General features: G+C 37.9%; 1 protein-coding gene across 2 annotated transcripts; it reads right to left on the minus strand.

Annotated features, from left to right (window-relative positions):
• Positions 1-2,038: 2,038 nt before the first annotated feature.
• thrap3a (thyroid hormone receptor associated protein 3a) lies at positions 2,039-21,623 on the minus strand. Of its 2 annotated transcripts, XM_008431104.3 has the most exons (11): positions 21,335-21,623; positions 14,580-14,708; positions 10,025-10,903; positions 9,133-9,813; positions 8,098-8,270; positions 7,533-7,644; positions 7,139-7,223; positions 4,817-4,974; positions 4,537-4,720; positions 3,387-3,530; positions 2,039-3,284 (listed from the first exon to the last, which is right to left on the minus strand). In XM_008431104.3, exons 2-11 carry the CDS (start codon positions 14,693-14,695, stop codon positions 3,093-3,095), a joined length of 2,724 nt encoding a protein of 907 aa, XP_008429326.1. In that variant the 5' UTR covers positions 14,696-14,708; positions 21,335-21,623; the 3' UTR covers positions 2,039-3,092. The 2 variants fall into 2 exon arrangements, with proteins under 2 accessions (XP_008429326.1, XP_008429327.1); XM_008431105.3 differs by lacking the exons at positions 14,580-14,708; positions 21,335-21,623 and adding an exon at positions 13,103-13,212.
• Between the last annotated feature and the right edge of the window lie 208 nt (positions 21,624-21,831).

Below are 21,831 nucleotides of genomic sequence, written 5' to 3' on the forward strand. Positions count from 1 at the left end.
GCAACAACTGTTTCTCCAATTGAAGACATTGGTATTGGTATCACAATTAGTCAAATTATGGCTCTGGCTTTTATAGGTGTGGCCACACCTGCTGAGGATCATGTAATCAAATGTTTCAATTAGCTCCACCTGGTTGTTGCTTCCCTTTACTGTGAATGAGAGCACATCACATTTGACCTTTTACTTACTCTGATTATGTTTTTCAGGTCAGTTAGAAAAGGGTTTGCCAGGATATTAGTTCTTGCCCATGTAACCTTCTTTTTCACACTGCAGGGCCTAGAAATGCCCAGGATTTTAATGTTTTAAGAACTTGCTAAGTAATGTAGAAAACAACTGCATGCTATATGTCAACATCTTACTTGAATTCTCTTATTTTACTAATTTGGAAATTGTTTCATAAACCGATCAGCTGTAGCTGTAAATACTGATACAGGAATTAAACATCTGAAGTGAGTAAGTAGTTTTATTATATGGAATTATGACATGTTTGCAGCTTTATGAAAACCACAAAATGGGTAGTATTTTTAACTCTTTCTCCAATTGTGCTCTTGGTTGTAGTTGAGTTTTTTTTTTATTGTTGTCCAAAACTGACAAGTGGTCAACATTTGTGATATCAGCAGAGCATGGTGCTGAAAGTTGCCAAAGAATGATGAGTTTATGTTTGAAATGCCAAACTCACTCCGTAATATCAACTGAAGACAAATGTGAAATGTGAAAACAAAGTCTGCAGCTGCAGTTTGAGGTCATGAAGTGAAGATTTACATGGCAATCTCTCCGGTGAGGAAGAAAAAGTCAGAAGAAAAGTCAATGAGATCAAAGCAAACCGGCAACCTGTGGAGGGATTTAAAAGCTCTCTGTTATAAGCAATAAATACTCCAATCGTGAAAACTAAAATTCTGGCTGCATTTTCAAAGATGTAATTTCTGTATTGGTTTTGACTGTTGTGTGGGCTGCACAGTGGCGCAGTTGGTAGAGCTGTTGCCTTGCAGCAAGAAGGTTCTGGGTTCGATTCCCGGCCTGGGGTCTTTCTACATGGAGTTTGCATGTTCTCCTTGTGCATGGTGGGTTTTCTCCGGGTACTCCGGTTTCCTCCCACAGTCCAAAAACATGACTGTCAGGTTAATTGGCCTCTCCAAATTGCCCCTAGATATGAGTGTGTGTGTGCATGGTTGTTTGTCCTGTGTGTCTCTGTGTTGCCCTGCGACAGACTGGCGACCTGTCCAGGGTGACCCCGCCTCTCACCCGGAACGTTAGCTGGAGATAGGCACCAGCAACCCTCCCGACCCCACTGAGGGACAAGGGTGCAAGAAAATGGATGGATGGATGGTTTTGACTGTCGACTGATGTGCAGCAGCACAATCATGGGCATGTTTCTTCCATAAACAATAACCAGAAAAGCTGACGTTACACTATCGAGTCACACAGTGAATGTGCAAGTCTCACATTTTTCCAGGTAATGTCTATTTTTCTTAAGGTTGATTTAAAGCAGTCTGCAGACCTCAACAGACATTTCGTACTGACAATGTAAGCAAAAAGTAAAAACCTTCCATAACTGATCAAATTTATGTTTGGAAACAACTGTGGCTGCGGTTTTCTGTCTGTTTACTCTCTGGTTATGTCCCGAACTGCGTCGTCCAATTTGCAGTTGTTTAAAACTCCATCAGCAAAGAACCCAAGCCACATATATCCTTCATCATTAACATTTGTACAATTTTTTCAGAATACTTTAATATATATTTTTTAAATGTGTACAATGTATTTATATTGTTCCTTTCTTTTGTAAGAGATTGCTAAAATAAACAACTCACATTGAGAGGAATCCATTGCACAGTATTTAATGAATTAAATTCAGCGGGTTACATTTTTTAAATATTCTTTAGCAATGTGTCATCAGATCTTATGGTAGTCTTTCAAAGAATCAATTGAAGAAAACGTTTATAAATTATTTTAAATTTTCCTTGCAAGATTTTTTTTAATTTAAATTGACAAAGGTTTGCTATATAAGCTCACTTTAATAAGACAAGTCAGCAAAACTCACTTAGGGAATTAGTCTCTTTAATTTAGAACCACAGAAAAAAAAAACACATCGAAAACCAGAAAAACTGTAATATTATTTAACAAGATCACCTTTAACCAGTCAAACTGTGATTTAAATCAGCTGGCCTGTAACATACAAGTAAGACCTGTGAATTTTATCCTAAACTTAAAAAAGTCACAACCACAGAACTAATACATTCATTCAAGCACTGAATCTTTTTTTGTTTGTTACAAACTACAGACAGGACAAATTCACTTGCTTTTATCATATTTAAGTGAGCAAAGTTCACACAAATTACATATCTGGATAATATAGATTCAATAGACATTCACAAACCATAGAAATATATCAAAGACTTAAGTAGCAAAAACTATTTTCTCTATTCCCATCATATTAAAAAGCCAGTTTTCCCAGTTAAATAAACTTGAATTAATTTGCCTATTTTGCAAATCTAAAATGTTTAAGATCAACCAAAACAAACTGTAAAGAAATATTTGAAACCATTACTCCCATGTTAAATGTCCAGTATCCCAAGAAAGACTGGTGTAACATTAGTTGTTATGCCTTGATACTGTGCCATTTAAGCTTTAACCCTGCACAGTTTGGTCCCATTGTCAGATCAGGGTCACATGATGTTCATCTCTGGTTATTTGCAAACAAGATGTTTTTTTTTTATCATGATGAAAGTACTGGCAGTGTAATATTTCCTCCTAAATTGTGTACTTCTATAGACTTATTTGATTAAATTGTGCAAGCAATAAAAAAGCAATGAAGATTTCATTGGCCTGAATGAGAAATTAAATGTTGCAAAAAAAAGACTGCATGGAAGAACTCAAAAAATAGAAATTTAAATGTAATGTTTATAAGAAACCTTCTTAAACAGTGCTGCTAATAGTCACAAAGTGCAACCTGAAATAGGAGATGTTAAATATATAGTGAAAGGAGGGTATTCTGCTGTCTTAAAATATTTTAATCAGCATCAATAAATCCATTCTAGCTGATGCATATATGGATTCCCCACGATTGATTCGTCTTCTACTCATTTCTCCATCGTTCAAGTCTGTCCATTGATTTCTTCCACTTTGTGGTCCTGATCTGCCTCTTTATTAACAGCCCATCTCGCACTAAATGTACAAGCATTGCCAGTGGGTTTGCGGATGATGAATCGTGTCCTTCCAGGAGGAACGACTCCCCGACTTTGCTCTTGGTTTTCTACCCACGTAGCTTCATTGACTCTCTCGTCATGCTACAAAAGTTAGGAAGCAAAGAAGATATTATGAAGAGATATGAGTGGTGAAAATAGCGAAGAAACTGGAGGAATGAAGTTTAGAAACAGAGGAATCCTTACCATAAAGTATGTTTTGTTTTTGTCACTGAACTTTGAGTTCCAGTCTTCATTTTTTGTGTTTACTGCCATGTTCACTTGGTCGCTGTGCGAACTGTTTCCCTGATGGATGCCTTTGTTCCAGTTCCTTCTTTGGATTTGGATTTTCTGGAGTTAACAAAAAAAAAAAAAAAAGATGAAATTCGGGCAAATGCTGAGGAACACCCACCCACTAGCCAGTTCATTAGGTACACCTTGTTCATCCCAGTTGAGCCTTTACAATTCTAATATTATTGTGACTGGTGTAGACTCTTGAGTTTTTCCACTTGTTTTTGGTATTGACATCTTTAAATCTGGTTACCATGGAGGCTGTGTGAGCAAAATAAACTGATTTTACATATAAAAGAAACCATTTTTAAGATAATTTGAGGATTGTGGCGTGGATTATCCTGCTGGCTTCAGAAGATGGTTAGACTCTGGCCATAAGATTGATTTGCATTTGAATGATTCCCGAAATGTACCAAGACAATATCCTCCATTATACCTTCAACACCATGCTTTATGAATAACATACTTTCATATTATTTACTATACATTTCGATCATACACCAAATGTCACATCTTTGAGAAAGCAATGTGAATTCTGTTTCTGTCCATTTTTTGTGAGCCTAAGCAAATTGGAGCTCTATTTCCTGCTGTTAGCTGCAAGGAGTTGCAATGGTTGAGTTATTCTCTTGCTATTGCGTTTTGCAGCCTACCTTGGTTGGTACAAGTGGCTACTGGAACTTTTGTTGCCTTCTTCTCTAGAATCAGTTGAACTCTTGAAATCAGCAATACATTTTCATCCATGCAACTGAATATTGTCTCTTTCCTATACCATTTCCTGTAACCTAGAGAGATTGCTATGCATAAAAATCCCTGCAGATCAGCAGGGCTTAAACCAGTCAATCTGACATCAAAAACCACATCGTGTTTTATGTCCCTTAAATTTCCTGTCTTTCTTTTCCATTCTGATGATCAGTTTTAAATTCTGCAACTATCACTCACTGCATCTAATTGACTAAATGCATTGAGTTACTGTACTGTGATTGGCTGACTTGTTCTTTGAGTTACAAAGAAATTAAGTGGTTGTTATTGAGGGAATAATTGAAGCCATGCTGCTAAAGAAACTCACAAATTCTTCTTGCGCTCGTGGTCCTTCCATTGTTCCGGGTGGTTCCCTCTGTCCAAGCCGTGCCTTGCTAAAGATTTCATCTTTAGACTCTAAATTCCCATGCATTAATTCTTCATCATTCTGACAATTGGACGATGAGGAAGAGGAGGATGAGCTGGAGCGAGAACGTTTCCTGACACTTTTTCTGCAGAAAGAAGTAAAACATCCACAAATTCATGAATTGTCGTCTACATGACCTGAATTAAACAACAACTCTAAAATACGAGGTAGCTGCACATACTTTGACATCTTGTGGTATTTTGAGCAATTTTCCTCTGATTTCTCTTGACCAAAATCTTGGGAATTTTCTGGAACTCTGTCATGCATGGAATATTTTTTACGACGCTCTATGTCCAAACGAAGATCCATTGGGTCACCCTTCAGTTTTTCCCCACCGTCCTGGGCAAATCAAAACAAAGAACAGAACGTCGTGGACAGACTTTGGATTAGCAAGATAATTGTTGTCTTTCTGTTGTCAGTCAATGGGTTGTGCACTAAATGGTGAGGAAAAGGGGGAGGGAGGAATACATCATTCACACACACGGATGACCTGAATAAGACCAAGTCGCTTCAGAATGAAACTACCAAGTGCTGGGTCCAATCAGTAGGAGTACTTATTTCAGCAGCTTTTGACTTAGCATTTTCAATATATTGTGGAAATCAGCTGGAAAAGGGTTAAGATTTGTCTCACATACACAGTCTATTTATTACCTTTTCAAATCAACTTGTTTCTAGTCAAAGTGTTTTGTGTTTTTATGAATATTTAACCATCAAACAGCACCAGTATATCCTCCACACTTCACTTGCCTTCCATGTTTCACTGTGCTTCCAGATGTTGATTGCCACATTCAAAGTGCTTTCAGAGCAAATTGTCTGGTAAATTTCCTGTTTTAAACAAACTTCACTTTATTTAAATTCGGTTATCATACTAATACAATGAACTGACAACAATGCTTGTATGGAAGGTGGGATTTAAATTTCAATGACTGGTTCCGCAGTGTTTCATAAGTCATTTTGCGGAAAAGACAAATTAAGCATGAATCCAAATAAATACAACTCTGTTCATTGTAGTAGTGATTAAGTTTGACCCAATTTATTCAGAATAAGTCAGGCTCTGTTTGTGGTTCTGCTTAATCCAATACAAATAATTCCAAGAAAACACTTTATGCCAATTCAACCTATTTGATCCAATTAGATAAAGACCACACAATACTCTAAATATTGTGATTTAGAATCACACTGTGATTTAGAAAATCACACAGTGTGAATGCACAACTCATACAAAACCTGTTCAATTAGTTTTTTTCCAACTATAATAGTTCGTGTTCATCCTATCAATGTTTGCATTTCCCATTTGCAAGTTGACTCGATGTGTCAGAGCACATGGAAAAGGAAACTGTGATCAATCATGTGTGGAACCAAGTGCAGTTACATTAAGTGCTTACAGTACTTTGCAAAAGTTACAACTACAAACTACAGTGTATTTTATTGTGACCAAACACAAATGAATACAAAATGGAAGTGGAAAGAAAAGTGGCACATGCTTTAAAACTTGCTTTTACAAATAGTAAGCTGAGAAGTGTAGGGTGCATTTGTATTCAGCACCCTTTATTCTTATATTCCTAAGATATGATGGTGGCAGCATCATGCTGTTGAAGTGCATTTTCTACAGCAGAAGCAGGGAAGCTGGTATTGTTGGAGAGATTTATGTAGCTATATGCAGGGGAATCCTTTAAGAAAACCAGTAAATTTGCAAAGTCTTGAGTAGATCGTCACCTACAATAACACTAAAACAAAGCCAGAGCCACGATGATATGGTTAATCCAAAAACACATTAGCTTAATAAGAGAGGTCTAGACCTTAATCTAATTTAAAATCGATTGCAGGATCAATTGATGTTTAGACAGAAAATCTAAAGTCTCTGGGTGTGAAAAGTTGTTAAAGATATATCCCAAAAACCAGCAGCTGTGATTGCATCTAAATGCTACATACATAGCAGGACAGATAAATGCATGAAACATTTTCACATTTGTATTTGTAAAAAAAAAAAGGAAAACAATTCCAGTTTCATTTTCATTCCACTTCACAATTATGCACTACTTTGTTTTGGTCATTCACATAAATAACAAATAAAATACATTGAAGATTTGAAGTTTTAATGCGAAAAATTGTGTACTTGAGTACTTTTGCAATACACTGTAATGCTGGTTATTTTAGTTTCTCTTTTGTTATTGTTAATATTTTTTTCATTATTTTTTAGAGCATACTTACAAAGACATTTCTTAAGAGTCCCTTGGACAGGCTTTGGCACTTCCATTCCTGACCATATTGCTTTATTAGCCTCAGTCAAGCTTGTGCCCACAATACAAACAAATCACCACGTGAGGTGATACAACAAACAAAAAGGCCAAAGTGCCTTTTTATCATTTTTTTTTTGACTTTGACCATCTTCCCTCATGGAAAGCCAGGGGCTTTAGGAGGGTGCAGTCTAAAGGCATCTGGCTTGCTCGCTTGTCTGCTGCAGTTTTTCCAACAAATGTCATACAGCAAAGTGTTCAGTCACCTTGTAAGTCCCATCCTCTGAGCTTTTCATCGCCTCGAAAAGCTGAGGGTGTTTCTTAAAAGCACTTGGTGAAACATCAATCCGCCTGTGGGAAAGAATCACAGTTAAGGCCAAAAAAACAAGACTGCATGTGGTCGACACTAGAATAGCCACCAAATAAACAGCGAGTTATGCTGGACCAAGAAGGCAACATAAAGTGAAATAAAGAGAAAAAGAACCGTCAGAAAACAAAACTGACCTCCACCAAATATGAGAACAAAAAAAGAAAAAAAATCCATGAAAGTCTGTTGATTATCAGATAGGAAAGGTGAAAGAAATACCTGACAGCTGTTAAAAGAGGATGTGAAGCCACAGCACACTGAAGGTGAGAGGGTCACTCAATAGGCGACTCTACCTGTGAATCTCTGGGCTTTTTCTTGGCTTCATCATTTCCTTCTCTGCTGCTTGCCTTTGGTACAAGGTGAATCGCTCGTTTAGAGTCATGCCAGAAGACGGAAAGTGCTGGGCTGAGAGGGTAAAGGTTCAAACAGAAGAGGCTATGGATATTTATTTCAATTCACTTCTCCTACAGTGCCAGTTCACAACAAGGCAAGACAAGAAAGTTCAATCAAAATCAACCCAATTCATTCCAGTATAATCCAATCACATAGACTCCAATTCCATGCCTTTCAACCCAATTCATTATGGCTGTATGGGTTTATAAAGTTGTGATGGGTAATGCAGCTTGTACTGTGTCCAGAGAAGTCTCCTAAGTAGATTTCTCAACAAAGACCATTGCTGTTGCCTTATGTTCCTTTTAAATATGCTACAGTATTCTGATCTCATTGCTGCTTCATCATGTTCTGAACTTCAATGACTCAAGTAAAATTCTGAAAAAACAGAGCCCATCTATTTTTATTACTTCAAAATTCGTAGCAGTTGGAGAAACTGTGATAAAATAGAGCAGACATGTGACTCACCCTTGATGTGGTGAACAATGGTGACAATGTGCTGAGCAAACAGCTCAGATGGGCTTCTCTGTGACTGAGTAGCCTGAACGTGTTGAAAGATGGACCGAAACTCCTGATGCTTTTTCGATGACTGCACCAAGTCCTGAGACAACTGCCGCTCTTCAGCTAAAATATCTGAAGAGCTGAAATGACAACAACGCAGTCAATCAGTGCTGTTCTCTACGACAAGGCAGCCTTTCCATACAGTTCCTTTCCAAAACAAGGAACTGAGTAAAACTTAAATACACAAAAAAATCTATAAGCAATTCAAAATGCAAATGAAAACATTTTCAAATTATTATTTTATAGGTTCTTTCGCGATTTGTATGATGATTATAGAGGTTTGTGAAGTTACTGGGTATAAAAAAAAACTCCCAAAGAATACTGACCTTTCAGAATGCCATAACTTTTGAGATATGCATAAGTATATATATATATATATATATATATATATATATATATATGGTTCCCAGGCTGTTGCTAAAACAGACGTGACTCATTACGGTATGGGCTCTACTAAATCCCTGAAAGTGGCCTGACATCAATATATTAATAGCAGATCCTTTAAGTCCTCTGCAGACCAGGAACAGCACAAGAGCTGCATTTTTGGCACTGCTCTGAACCAGTCATCCAGCCTTCACAATTTGACCCTTGTAACACCCATTCAAAACCATGTCCATTTCCATTTTTTCCTACTTTTGACACATCCAGTTTGTCGACAAAGTGTTCACTAGCTGCCACTCAGTAATAGGTGCCACGAGGAGACAGTCATTTTCACTACCCCTGCCAGAGGTCATAATGTTATGGCTACACAATTTATTTGCATGGGATAGTTACAACAACTAGGACAACAACAACCCTTTTACCGAACTGGCTTACCTGCAGTTCACGTCTCTGACTGAAACCATTTAAATTTCAAACCATGGAAAAGAGACCAGTTGTTCAGAGAGCATAAACATTCATCAGTCAAACACATAATACTTTAATCTGTTTATGGACACTCACCTTATAGTGTCATCTCTCAGAAAATCCATTCTTACATTGCACTTTGGTTCCTGTTTTCTTAACATAAGAGGCTTGTCCTCTCCTCTGACCATAAACAACTCTCTGTCAGCATTTTGCCTCAGTGGTGTTTCAGGAGACTGAAAAGAGGGAGATTTGGCTGTCTTCCTTATTTTAAAGCTCATTTCTGAAGACAGGTCCTTGAAATCTCCTGCTGACTCCCTTTTACCAAGTGTAGCAGCAGTGGTTTCTGATTTATCCAGTTTTCCACTGAGATACATCTCCCTTACCATGGCATCGACCTCTGTTTGCCCAAACTGTGCACAAGCTGCATTTTGCCACTTTTCGAAGAGTTTTTGGGCTGAATGAGAGGCCTTGCTCTTTGGCTTTGAAGCCTCATCTCCATTTTGCCACTCTTTCTGGAGTGACTTTAAACGTGGCCTGATTATCATCTCATCATCCTCGTCTTCCAACTCAGCAGACAAAAATGGGGAGGCCTTCAAAAAGCTTCTCAGGGACATTTCCCTGTCAGTGTCCTCCTTGCGTTGTTTTGGGAAAGTGTCAGAGGTAACTACTGAAGCTTTCCCATTCGATTTTCCTTTTTCATTTTCCGCATCACTGGCTTCTTTGATTTTGCCATTTTCCCAAGCAGATTTAGCTTTTTTGGTGTGCTCCTCCAAAAACCTACGGAATAGAAGAGATAAAACGCTGCATGAAAGAAAAACTCAATTAAATTAGTAGAAAAGTATGCATTTGATCTATGGAACAAAACCAGGTTAAATGAAACATCTAAATGCTTAAACCTCATCAAGCATTGATGCAATCTGTTGCAAGTTTAAAGACGGAACAAAATAAATTTGCGAGATTACGCAGAAAACTTAAAGATAAGCCTTACTTCTTAAAAGCAATGGAGAGGGCCGTTTTATCTCCATCCAGGTATTCCTCAGTGCTGAAGAAGTCAAAGCTGGAAAGCATGGGATTGAGACCTTCATTAGAGGCCTTTCTGACTGAGGAGGAACCTGATGCAACCTCCATCATAGGAGAGCCATTCCTGGTGTCACTTGTGATTTTGATGGGACTTGGCTGATTAACAGTTTGGTTGCTTTGCCCAACGTTAGCTTCAGTGTTGACAAGGGGACTGCTTTTCTTTGGACTACTGCAGTCTGACAGGCTGTGCCAGGTCCTCTCAGCTTTCCCACAGCCTGCACCTTCTCTAGCATCTCCTGCCAATAACCCAACATGCTTCAGTGGCTCGTCATCTACCCCTCCTCCTTTTTGGACTTCCTTGGAAGCCAGATGCTTCTCCTTGACATCTTTGCTGTTTTGATTATTCAGCAGCGAGGCCGCCCTGCGTTTCGGAGAGGAGGAGTGTGACGAGGAAGAAGAATGCTGCGAGTGTCTGGACAAGGGAGAGGACGATCTGTCAGATTGTTGAGTGTGACCCTGAGGGGGACTTCCTGAGCGTTTTTGCACATTGTATGATCGCCCTCTTGAATGATTTAACTGCTGTTGCTGCTGGTGTTGATACTGCTGCTGTTTTTGAGGGTACTGATTGAAATTTTTCCAGTTTGGACGAAAGTTATTGTTGTTGTAGCCACCACCCCCACGGTGGTAGCGTCCACGGTTAAAATGGCCCCTTCCTCGACCCCTAAAATTGTAGGGCCTCCGAAAGCCACGGTGATACCCTCTGAACTCTCTGCTGTTCTGGTACGCCCTTGGATATTTCTTCTCCCGGTTGTGAAATGGAGAATGAGATCTTGACCGAGACCTAGAGCTACGAAGAAGTATAGACAAAAGACAGCATGTGGTAATTTTAAAAAAGCTATAATTAGAAACTCATAATAAAGATTTTGAACTCTTTGACTAAACAGATTGGACAGATGAGTATGCTGGGAGTATTTTCCCAGATAGATTTGGGTCCACTTATAACAGTAGTTAAGAAAAACAGCTGCTCTGTTGATCGGAATGAACCAGCACTCTTTAAAAACAAGAATTTCTGTCATGCTGTTCCCAAGTTTTATTGTCATCTAAATTGCCATATGAATTGACAGGCTCAATTGGCGAAGAGTTATGTGTATCATAAATTAGCATAGCACTGTCCATACCCTACATATTGCTATGTGCTCCTAATCAGATGGATGAAAAAAAAAATGAAAAAAAAGACGCCTGTACTTTTCCACAACCTACACAAAATACACATTTTGAAAATACTTCTGTCCCAAAATTAACAGTCATGGTGCTGAAAAAAATGGAGTGCAACCAATCAATCTTATAAAGGAAATGCCGTTGCTAAGCCAAAACTGGTGAGCAACACTCCAAAAACGCAAAATATTATCAAGTATTTATCTTGGTACACATGAAATATGAAAAAAACTGTCAGCAAGATAGCAGCTTGTTTTGGCTCAATAATTATTGAATAGCAATAAAAAGTACTCGTTCCATTGGCATTTTTTTCTTATAACAATGAACTTATTGTTTTCTGTATTTTTGAACTTGTTTTGAAGATGGTATCTTTTGCAGTGCTGCAAAAAATAGGCATATTCTCCTAGTCAGCAGAAGAGAATATGCAAGCTGCAGGCTTTAATGGCCTAACTAATTAACAACCCATCTAATCTAAGGTCTATCTATAGTGCTTTTCTAGTCATGACTGACCGCTCAAAGTGCTCTACAAGGACCACTCACAAACATCCACACATTTATACACTGATATATGGATGGGTAATCAACTTGTGGTTAAGAGCCTTGCCCAGGGGCTCAGATTGTGAAACCCTTACTCTTCTTATTGAGCGACAGTCACCTGTAATGTAACTGAATGATCTTATGTAATGGGCATCACATTTTTGAGTGTGCAAAGAGTCAGCTAAGATCTGTAAATTCAGATTATTCACAGAGCACCAGTTCCTAACAGATATTATCATAAAAAGGAGATCTGCTGTAAAGCTGGTTGGTGAGGTTTGTCTTTATGAATTCCTCTCTACCATAACCTAGGGGTGATGCAAACAGACGTGTTGCAGCTATGACATGTTGGGCTGTTTTTCAGAAATCGTTGTTTTTATTTTACCATAAACATTCCATTCTTAAGGTAGGTAAAGTTTAAATTTGCCTGAAGAGTGGAAAAATAGATATATATATTTTTTGTATTTATAGTTCTTACAGAAATCCAAATTAACAGAATTATGCAGAGCTTCATATTTATAAATTGGACACTGCTGACCGACATATCTGTACTCTTAAGGACAACAGCGTTGACATAAAATGAGTAAAACTAGTCAAATAACAGCTTTAACAGGCTCAAGATGTTTATCATTGGCATGAAAACATAAACACCTTTCCTAAAACCTTAAACTGTAGGATGTGCTTAAAATTTGTTGTGTCTACCAGCTGTGTGTCAGCTAAAAGTGACAAAGCATATGTTGGTACGTAACATCTGTGTTTTCATGTTGAGAGAGGGTCCAATATGAGAGAGCCAGAATTCCTCTGCCAAACCTGGCATGTCCACAAGGGGGCTCTGCTGCATTTCCAAATGTGCAGCACACAAACCTGAGGCTTAAACACAGTCTTGGGGTTATGTTTCTATACCTATCTTGATAGCCTAAAGCAGTCATTTCATGCAAAAACATGCTTTCTTGAGATGAAACAACTTTTTTACTCTATGTCCACAACTTTCTAGTTATATATTTTAGACTACGAAAGTTGCACGTTTTAGACAGCAGTTTTCTTGAGCGACTCAGAAATTTAATCAGCAGAATTTTTTTTGCAGCCTTTTTATGCTGCTAGAGTTGGAAGTGACAGCCAAGTATTCAATGCTAAAAGAGTTATAATAAGTACAACCTTACGGAAATTAATCTAAGTTCAAATAAACGTGCATGCAAGGTACCGTAGAGCACAATATCAAAATGGGCAGGGAAAGCAGATCCACAGAACATGCAAATACATTCTGAATCCATATAATCTGTAAAAGCGTATAACTCACCCTGCATGTTTTGTCATTGCAATAGAGAGCGAAAGAGAGAAGGGAGCACTCTGAGCAGTACTGCAAACTTTACAAGCTACAGATACTCTGGACAGCTGTGGTGGAGCACAGCAGAGTCACATGGACCGTATAAAGGCAGAAAAAAAAGAAGAAGAAAAAAAATCTACTTGAATCCTTGTTTGACTCTATGTATGCCACTCACAGACTCAAGTTTTAAAATGTTATTAAGAAAGAATGTTTTTTTTCCACCAAAACTTCTCGTGTTTTCTGGATCTTCTTAATGCTTCAAGTTAGTGACCCCCTTACTTGGTCGCTGACTGAAGTGATGGTGTTTAGTATATAAAATTGTTAGAGGTGAGAGTTCATAGTTGAGAGCCTTTTGCCAACTTTAACAGCTTGTGAAAATATTTCCACCACACATTTTTTTCCACACAAAACCTTCTAGTTTAGATGTTTTTTGAATCTGTGGGATTTTTTTAAGGTTGACTTGTGGAATTATATGCATTAAAACAATGCGAGACAAATATCTGCATTTTAATGAAAATACACAGTTTATACATATACAAAGATATTTCAAAAGAATGTTTGTTTACATATCTATTAGACTTATCTCTGTAAATATATAAATTCATCCATCCATTTTCAGTTCTTGTTTGTTAAAGCTTATTTGCACATGTGTTATGGTGGTTTGAGGTAGAATACAGCATGAGATTCCTTCCATGTCTCTTCTTTAGGCTAATTTTAATACAAGCTGCGGCACTGCCAGGAAATTAGCAACCCTGCCTTTTTATTGCAGTGCCACAGTCATTCTGCCAGAAACAGCAAATGCATCAGTGAAGGTTCACAGCTTCTTCCAGGCACACACAGCTCACCCTCCTGACTGGGCTTTACTGCTTTCTCTGCTCGGGGAGCACAGACAAACACTGGCTTTTAAGTTTAAAGCTTTGACAAATATTGAGATTATTCCACTGGTTTAAGTAACTTCCTGATGATTTTCAAAGTCATGCCAGTGCAGCTGGGCCTGACTAAGGGCTTCTATCAGCAGCTAGACTCTCTCCTAAACATTAATTTCCTCTTGCTCTGTTCATATTAGAGTCGTGCTCTGAAAATACTCAAAGAAAGTTGGGTCTTGCATGAAAGAAATTCTATATCCAGATAACAAGAAAAGCTACTAATTCAAATCATTTTGCCATCATTACATAAATTACAACATAATATAAAACGTTAAGCACATGAAAGGTAAAGAAGGCATCAGAAAATTTAATGCACACTTTTTGTGATTCTTTTTCTTAAAATTACACTTAAATCAGTGCATTCTTCGTTCATGTATTTAAATATAACGGTTGTTCTTCACCAGGTTAAATAGCATATGCCATGCTATTGGCATATGTTAAAGCCAATAGCATGTCAGCACATTCAACAATCACAAAAAAAAGCATATGACTTTCACCACAAACACAAGAGTGACCTTTCATACCTGTACCGGTGTTTCCTGGACCGGGAACGACTTCTGGACTGTGATGACGAACGGGACCTTGATCGGGACCTCGAACGGCTACGAGATCTAGACATGGATCTTGTCGACCTGGACATCGCTGTGCTCAAGCTGTCACACAGAAGGATGGTGGGGAAATCAGGACTCACTCATTAAATAAAATATCTGTAAAGTTAATTAAAAAGGCCTCTTCACATCTGAAGTTGCAGCAAAAAGAAAATAAAGCATTTCTGAAGATTAAGTTCCTTAAACAAAGCTTCCAATCATCCAGGTTGCATGTAAAAAGCATGATCTGAAGTCCATGTTGAGCAGCTGTGACAAAGGAAGAAGGCAGTATGTTGAGCAGATCAAACAGAGGCAGTTTTATTTAGTTGCTGATCATTTGCATAGAGGGCCGTCTCCTGTCAGTCATCTGACTCTTTACATTGTTAGTCTACAAAACTTGGACAACATGCTGCATGGATTTTTCATCATTTACATTCATTTAATGTATATGTGAATTAGATCTCTCCAGCCTGCCCACTTGTATTGACACTGTAAATTGCCCATTTCTAAAATATTGCTTCAAAAGTATAAAAGAATAGAAATATCCATTTGTGTCCCACAATGGGGAGATTCTGGTGTAACAGCTGCAAAGTGACAGCACATCAAGACATGTAGGTTCACACCAAAAAAAAAAGCACTACAATATATAAAGAAAATTGAGAAAAATGCACTGTACAAATTTACAACATAAAATACAGTGCAATTATGAGAAATAGCATACACAGATCCAAGGAACAAGAAACTGAGTAGGATCATCTTTTTAAGTACATGATGTGTATTTGTGCATTAAAAACACCAGACTATTTACAATATATTAAAATAAGAGTATTCAAAAGAGATGTGCAAATACCAGCAGAAATGCTATTAAAAATAAGTACATTTGTGCAAATTACCAGTTTAGTTCTTCACCAGTGAATCAGTGAAAGGTAAATGTTTACAGATGTGGTAAGGCGTTTTGCACAGATGTTTGAAAGGAAGTAATGGAAATTCCTGTACATTTTAAATGTCAAAATGACAGTTTACAGAATGAGGATGAAAGGAGCTAATCTGGTGTTTTGTTTAGCTCATCAGATTAGGTTAAAGCTTTACTGTTAAACTCAGGTCTGACAAGGCCACAGGTAAATGTTTAACAGTCCCTTCACCACACCAGTGGACAAGAATTATTTGATAATGCCAAGTGGTTTCCTGTACGTTAATAATCTGTTATTTAGATACCAGAGAGCAGTTTTCCTGAACTTGCATGATCTAAGCAAACAGGTCTGTACAAACTTTTAACTGCAAAGTTTTATCTCGTAGCTTCCCTTTAAGACCCCAAAATTGTACTTTAGTACGGTAAGGCTTTCTATTTCTTGCCAATGTCCATGGGGCATTTTATGTTAGGAACAATTGAGAGTACATGCAAGCCAGGGATCAAATAATTGATCTCTTCTTATTAGAGCCATTTTCAGGGATTTTGGAGGGAGGATATTGCAGAATACACGTGACGGGGAATTTAAGCGCATCACACACAATTGCATGGTGGTCCTGCTGTGCATTCTTGTTACTATTTAGGTAAAGAACTGAAATGGTTCTGTTGTCTCCTGCCTCCAGCTCATGCTCAGTGAACTTTCCACTCCTGTTGTACGTTGAGGTTTGTTGTTTTTGGCTCTAGAAGAGCAATTTCCTGCAGAAGAGCCTCAACAGACTATTTCTTTAGCCAACTGCAGAATTCAAGACAGGCGGTCAGATGTGGCCCTTTGCATTATGAATGGCCAATTTCCTAATTTAGGCATTTCTATCTGACAAAGATGTACATCAGCAATTTATCTTTTATGGACTCCTGTGCATATAATTGTTTTAGGAGGGTCATCATCATTTAGTCTGTTTTATGCAATTTCACACTTTGCTACACCATTTATATGCCACTAATCAAAAAGTGCTCTCATAAACAAATAGACATGAACAATCTGCCCTGTCCTAGATTGTGAAACACTTTAGAGTCTAAGGGAAACTTCACATTTATTTATCTGTACATCTTTGATTCTGTCAGACTGAGCCTCGCCATGCTTTTGGAAAATGTAATGAAATAATTCAACAATATCTTATTTTGTGCCATTCAGAACCAAGTATTTCTTCACACTACAGAATCACATGCAAATCAAACAAATTTCAACATTAGATAAGCATGAATAAATAGAGAATCCAGTTTTCAAATGATCAATTGATCAATAGAAAAAAAAGGATACCTGACCTTATGCAGAAAAAGCATTTTACCCCTAAACCTAGTAACTGGTTGTGGCACCTTTAGATATATCATCTGTTATTAAGCATCACTATCACTAGCAATTGTTTATCAATCTAGAAAAATGTTGCTGCACTCTTCTTTGAAGAGTGTCTCTAATTCAGCCAGAGTGAGGAATGTCAGAGCTTGAATGACCCGTTTAAGTTTAAACTTCAGCATTTCAAACAAATGTATGTCCATCTGTTCACCAGGCAAGTCCAGGCATTTAGAAATGGACTTGCTGGTGCGCTTTGGATCATATGTCTAGCAGCATAACCTACATCCAGTTTTGGTTATGGTCACAAACAGATGAGGAAATTATTCTTCATGTTTGATCCAGAGGAAGAGAATTCATGCAAATTCATCGAGGTTATGAAGCAAATGAACCAGCGAGAATCATAATGTAACCACCAGATTTGACTGTTGGCATTATAAACTTTTTCTGAAATGTACTTTACCCCCGATGCGAAGTGGGACACAACTTCTAAAAGTTTTCAGTTTGTCTTTTAATGAACCAATTTATTTTTCAAAATTATTTGAAGAGTGATAAAGATGTTTTTTGGTAAATCTGAAAGGGGCAATTGTGCTTTTTTTGTTTGCGGTGATTCTATTCTAAGATGTTGCCAATGGATGATATTTTGAATGGAATCTTAATCTGAATTTAAAATATTTTTGGTGTAAAACATTTTAAATGCTACAAAATATTAAAGCACAAGAATGACTGTGGATTTGTTTTCACTGCACTATGCATAGATACATTGTGCAACATCACCACAATACCCTCTTGTAACAACAACATACACTAATTAGGTCCAGTGTAAATCTTACTAGTTCATTGCAAATAATTTATGTTCTACCTGAGAAACTCGGTCATCTCTTGAGGAAAGTGTAGAGCCCATATATATCCATTGTAAATGCGAATATACAAGATTATTTAGGCTGCAGGAACTGCATGTCCAAGTACTGAAGAAGCAGCAAGCTAACAGGCATGTTAGGATGCACATGTGGTGTGATTAGAGATGGAAGTCGGTTGATGGAGGTGCTAACCAGGTGAGGCAAAGAGAAGGATTATAAAAGCATCACTTTTAAACTGCAGTAAATTATCCAGTGTGTCGGCTGGCTTAAGTATTTTCATAGGGATATAAAGATAAAATCCCAAGTTTTACGTCTGGGTACTGACCAAGTCCCTTTAGGAAGGATAGAACCAGAGTCCAACCAATAATAAAAAAACAACACACAATTTTAAGTTGCTGCTGCTATTTAACTTGAAGTCAAGGCCAATTTCATGTTAGACAGATTGCAAACTGCAATACAAGTCATGATCATAATTATTGTTCTTACAAATTTGGGTTTCCCCTGATAACTAATATATTTTCACCTTAATTTCCAAAGTTCACAATTAAAAGAGACTTTATTGACTGCTGTAGCTCATGAGCTAGATCTGATTCTTAAACTGATCTGCGTATTAACAGTCAGCATAGAACAGAACTGTAGAAGCTTTTGAATTTCTTTCAGGTACCATAAGCAAACTACAGATAGTCCACTTTTATAAACTAACATAACCATTTTCTCACTTGTCAACTCTATCTAATTGTGTGGGAGCTTGATCAACTTGATCATGCAAATTGAAGCATTAGCAACAAGTTTCAAAACCTGTTTTAGTTTGTTAGTCGGTGTTTCAGTCCAACTTCTCCATTGATAACAGGCTGCAGCTGCCTTGGTGCACCTCCCTGTGTGGTCGGCAGCCTGGTCACTGAGATTTTAGGCTGTGGAGAGCTTGGGTCTTTCATCACTCAACACTTTATTTTCAGACACCAATAAGCACACTCACATAGAATTACTTAAGTTATTTGTATTATATGTCTGAGAAGCATTCACTGAGTATCATTTTTTTAATTTAAGGACATTTTTTTTCCAATATCCAAACCCAGATCGTATCATAATGCTGTCCCTTTCCCAGTATCATTTGTTTCTCTGAACAAAAAGCACAAGTGAAATTTGACTGTCAAATTCTTAATTCAGGTGTTTTTTTTTCTTTCTAAATATGTCATTAATACTGTAAAAACATAGAAGGAAGATACAGCCACATGCGAATGCAAAACAGGAACAAATAACTTCACAGGAACAAGGTGTGAAACTAGAAAAGCAGGTCTAAAACACAGAGTGGCTAGTTAAGCAATGAGCAATCGGGGATGTCATATCTAAAGCAAAATCAAAGAGCTGTTTTCTGCACGATACACTAACACACATTCACACAGTTAATTAGGACTCCCCTCAGAGAAGACAAGAACAGCTGTGTAATCCCCATCAGCTGTTTATTTCGTGTAAGGGCAAAAACAGCTCTGATCAACAATGGCACTGCAACCTGATAGGTCTCTCAGAGCGTTTGAGGAGAAACACTCCTCTCAATCAGCTGGCCTATCATTAAGACAGGGATGCCAAAGTGGCAGCTGGAATCACATTTGCTATCTATATGTGCCCCTGAGACACCCTGCCCACTATTTCAGAAAAGCCACAGCAACTGTCACTGGCACAATGTTTAGCTGTTGAAATGTAGCAGACTCTCTTTGTATTCCCTGAAGACACTTCAGTACATGCTGGAGCTGTTAATAAATAACAAAGCCACTGGCAGCATTGCATGTGGCACAATATCATTCCCTTGGCTGGAAATTAATGATATTCTGAGAACAGCTGACATCCTCTTTTCTTCAGGGAGTTACAGTAGCTTCAAGATAGACAACTGGGAGATCAACAGGAGTGTCACTCAAAAAAAGGAAAAAAATAAGTCAGAATCTTCCTTTTCCTCAGCAACATTCAGATTGCAGTGAGACAAGCGGATCTTTTACAATCTATTTTCATTGTATGACAATAATCAAGAGTTAACTGCTGCTACATAGTTTTTTTAAAGCCCTTGTGAGTGTAACAGAGGCATCCTTACACTGACATACCCCTAAGCTGTCTGTCAGCACCACATTTGCAGACCTCTTCTGCACAGAAGGTGGAGCTCATCGGCTGAAGGTCCAATCTATTTTGGTCTGCGAGGAACAGTCTGTCAAATTTATGACTTCTATATGTTTCTAAGGCATACTCAGTTGTTTGCTTTCATGTGGCTTGGTGTCTTTGCATAATGCTAGATACACATCATAGTTGTTTGTGGTTGTTTAGGAGAGGGATAATTGGAGCATTTAACCAAATTCTTTCCCCATAAAGTAGATAACGTGTTCTGTTAAGAAAGGCCTGCAACTATAAATTAACAAAAGAAAAGGGGATGTAAATATGTTCTCTAAAATAGATGTTTGCATCAGTCATTTCCTACAAGATACTAATATGAAGTTCTTTCTGAGGTCTTTGGTTAATTTTTTTTTATTTTTTTATTTTTATCGAAGACAACACATAAAAGAGGAGGAAAAGCATGTATGTATTTTTTTAAAACGGTAAGAGATTAAAAGCCTTTTACTGACTGATACCAATTTTTAGTTTTCTATTTAAAGATGGTACCAAAATTGCAACATCTTGCTAAAATCCAATATGCTGATCAAGAAAAAAATTCCAACCTCCAATGAATTCACTGGTACATTGTTAAAGAATAGCACAAATATGGTGAATACCATAGTAGTAATACTCCTACCAGTTTCCCTTTCAAGCTGAAATATTCCATATGTGCTTCCAAAGTGTATATGTGGGAAAAAAAAACTTAAATGAGTTGTGCCTTTTCAATGAGCCAGGCACACCCTTCCATAGTGCCTCTGTGTGTACTTTTTGTGCAGATGATGTTTGCCAAAGAGGATCAACCTCAAGACCATATCCTGCTGCCTAAAGATGAGTAAAGCTTTCAAATGTTTTCCTCCAGAAGCAGATTCCGCCTGGACACGGGGAAACCCAAGAAGATGAGCATTTTATGCACTTTTTGGCTGGCTTGATTAAGGATTTAGACTGCTCACTGAAGGGGGAGGAAAAACTTATTGAAGCCTGTAATCACAACATTCTTCACTGGGCTAACCACCAAGAACAGCAGCCGTGTAACTAGTTAAAATAAACAGCCCATTTTCTTGAAGCTCTCAACTGCATCCTCAAGTGATCAAGCTGTGGAAACTGCTGAATGAATCGTATTAGGGGGCATGCCAAAACCTATAAATGGTTAAAAAATGCCTCAAAAATTCTTCTCTGGTGTCCAGGGAGACTAATTATTGCCATAGCACCTTTGTCATAACGTGTATTTAAATGAACACACTCTGCTATGGTAGATTCAACATTTTGTTGTTTCAGTTGTCCCAAAAATCTAACATCCCAAAATAAACTGACAAAAATTCATCACGTGACTCCCTTGCATGAATAATAAAAATATAACGCGATATCCAGTTTTTTTTTTAAAGTAAAGCCTATTATTAATATTTTCACTTTCGTTAAGGAAAGAAAAGAAAATACCACGTACCGGTCGGCGTTTTGTCGGTCTGCACTCGCCGCCTCACATTCAGTTCTCGTGGTGGAAACGGTAGAATGGTGGAAATGTGTAAAAAGCCAGTTTCTCTCTGTCTCTGGGCGAGTTTGTGCTCCTGAAACCAACTTCTCAGTGTGTCTGACTCGGCTGAGGTCTGCGGTGCTCAAAGAAAAAAGGGGGTGTGACAGTGACAGCTCCTTGCTGCTCGTAGGTTCGTGTTTCCTTCCGCCTTACCCGCGCTCTCCCTCCGTTATGACCGCTTTCATTGGCGTGGCGCAGACAGCACAGCGGGCACGAGCGTAAGCCACGAGCTCACAAGAGATCAGTCCTTTTAAATGAGACAACAAAAGTAAATCAGAAAACCACTGAGAGAGTGTAGGCAATTCAATATGAAAAGAGAGACTGAATAAATAGGTGTATTACACACTTGAAATGCCTCAAGCTTTTACGTACGTTCATTTTTATAATTCTGTGTGACAGCTGTTGAAAAC

This window comes from Poecilia reticulata, chromosome 16, assembly GCF_904066995.2.
Source record: "Poecilia reticulata chromosome 16, P_reticulata-male-v2, whole genome shotgun sequence".
Lineage (NCBI taxonomy): Eukaryota > Metazoa > Chordata > Actinopteri > Cyprinodontiformes > Poeciliidae > Poecilia > Poecilia reticulata.

Coding starts and splice junctions, on each gene's coding strand:
- thrap3a (XM_008431104.3), bottom strand. CDS start 14,695: ATGTCCAGGTCGACAAGATCCATGTCTAGATCTCGTAGCCGTTCGAGG. Junction 8,271..9,132: donor CTGAGAGATGACACTATAAG/GTGAGTGTCCAT, acceptor TTGTCATTTCAG/CTCTTCAGATATTTTAGCTG. Junction 4,721..4,816: donor AAATACCACAAGATGTCAAA/GTATGTGCAGCT, acceptor TTCTTTCTGCAG/AAAAAGTGTCAGGAAACGTT.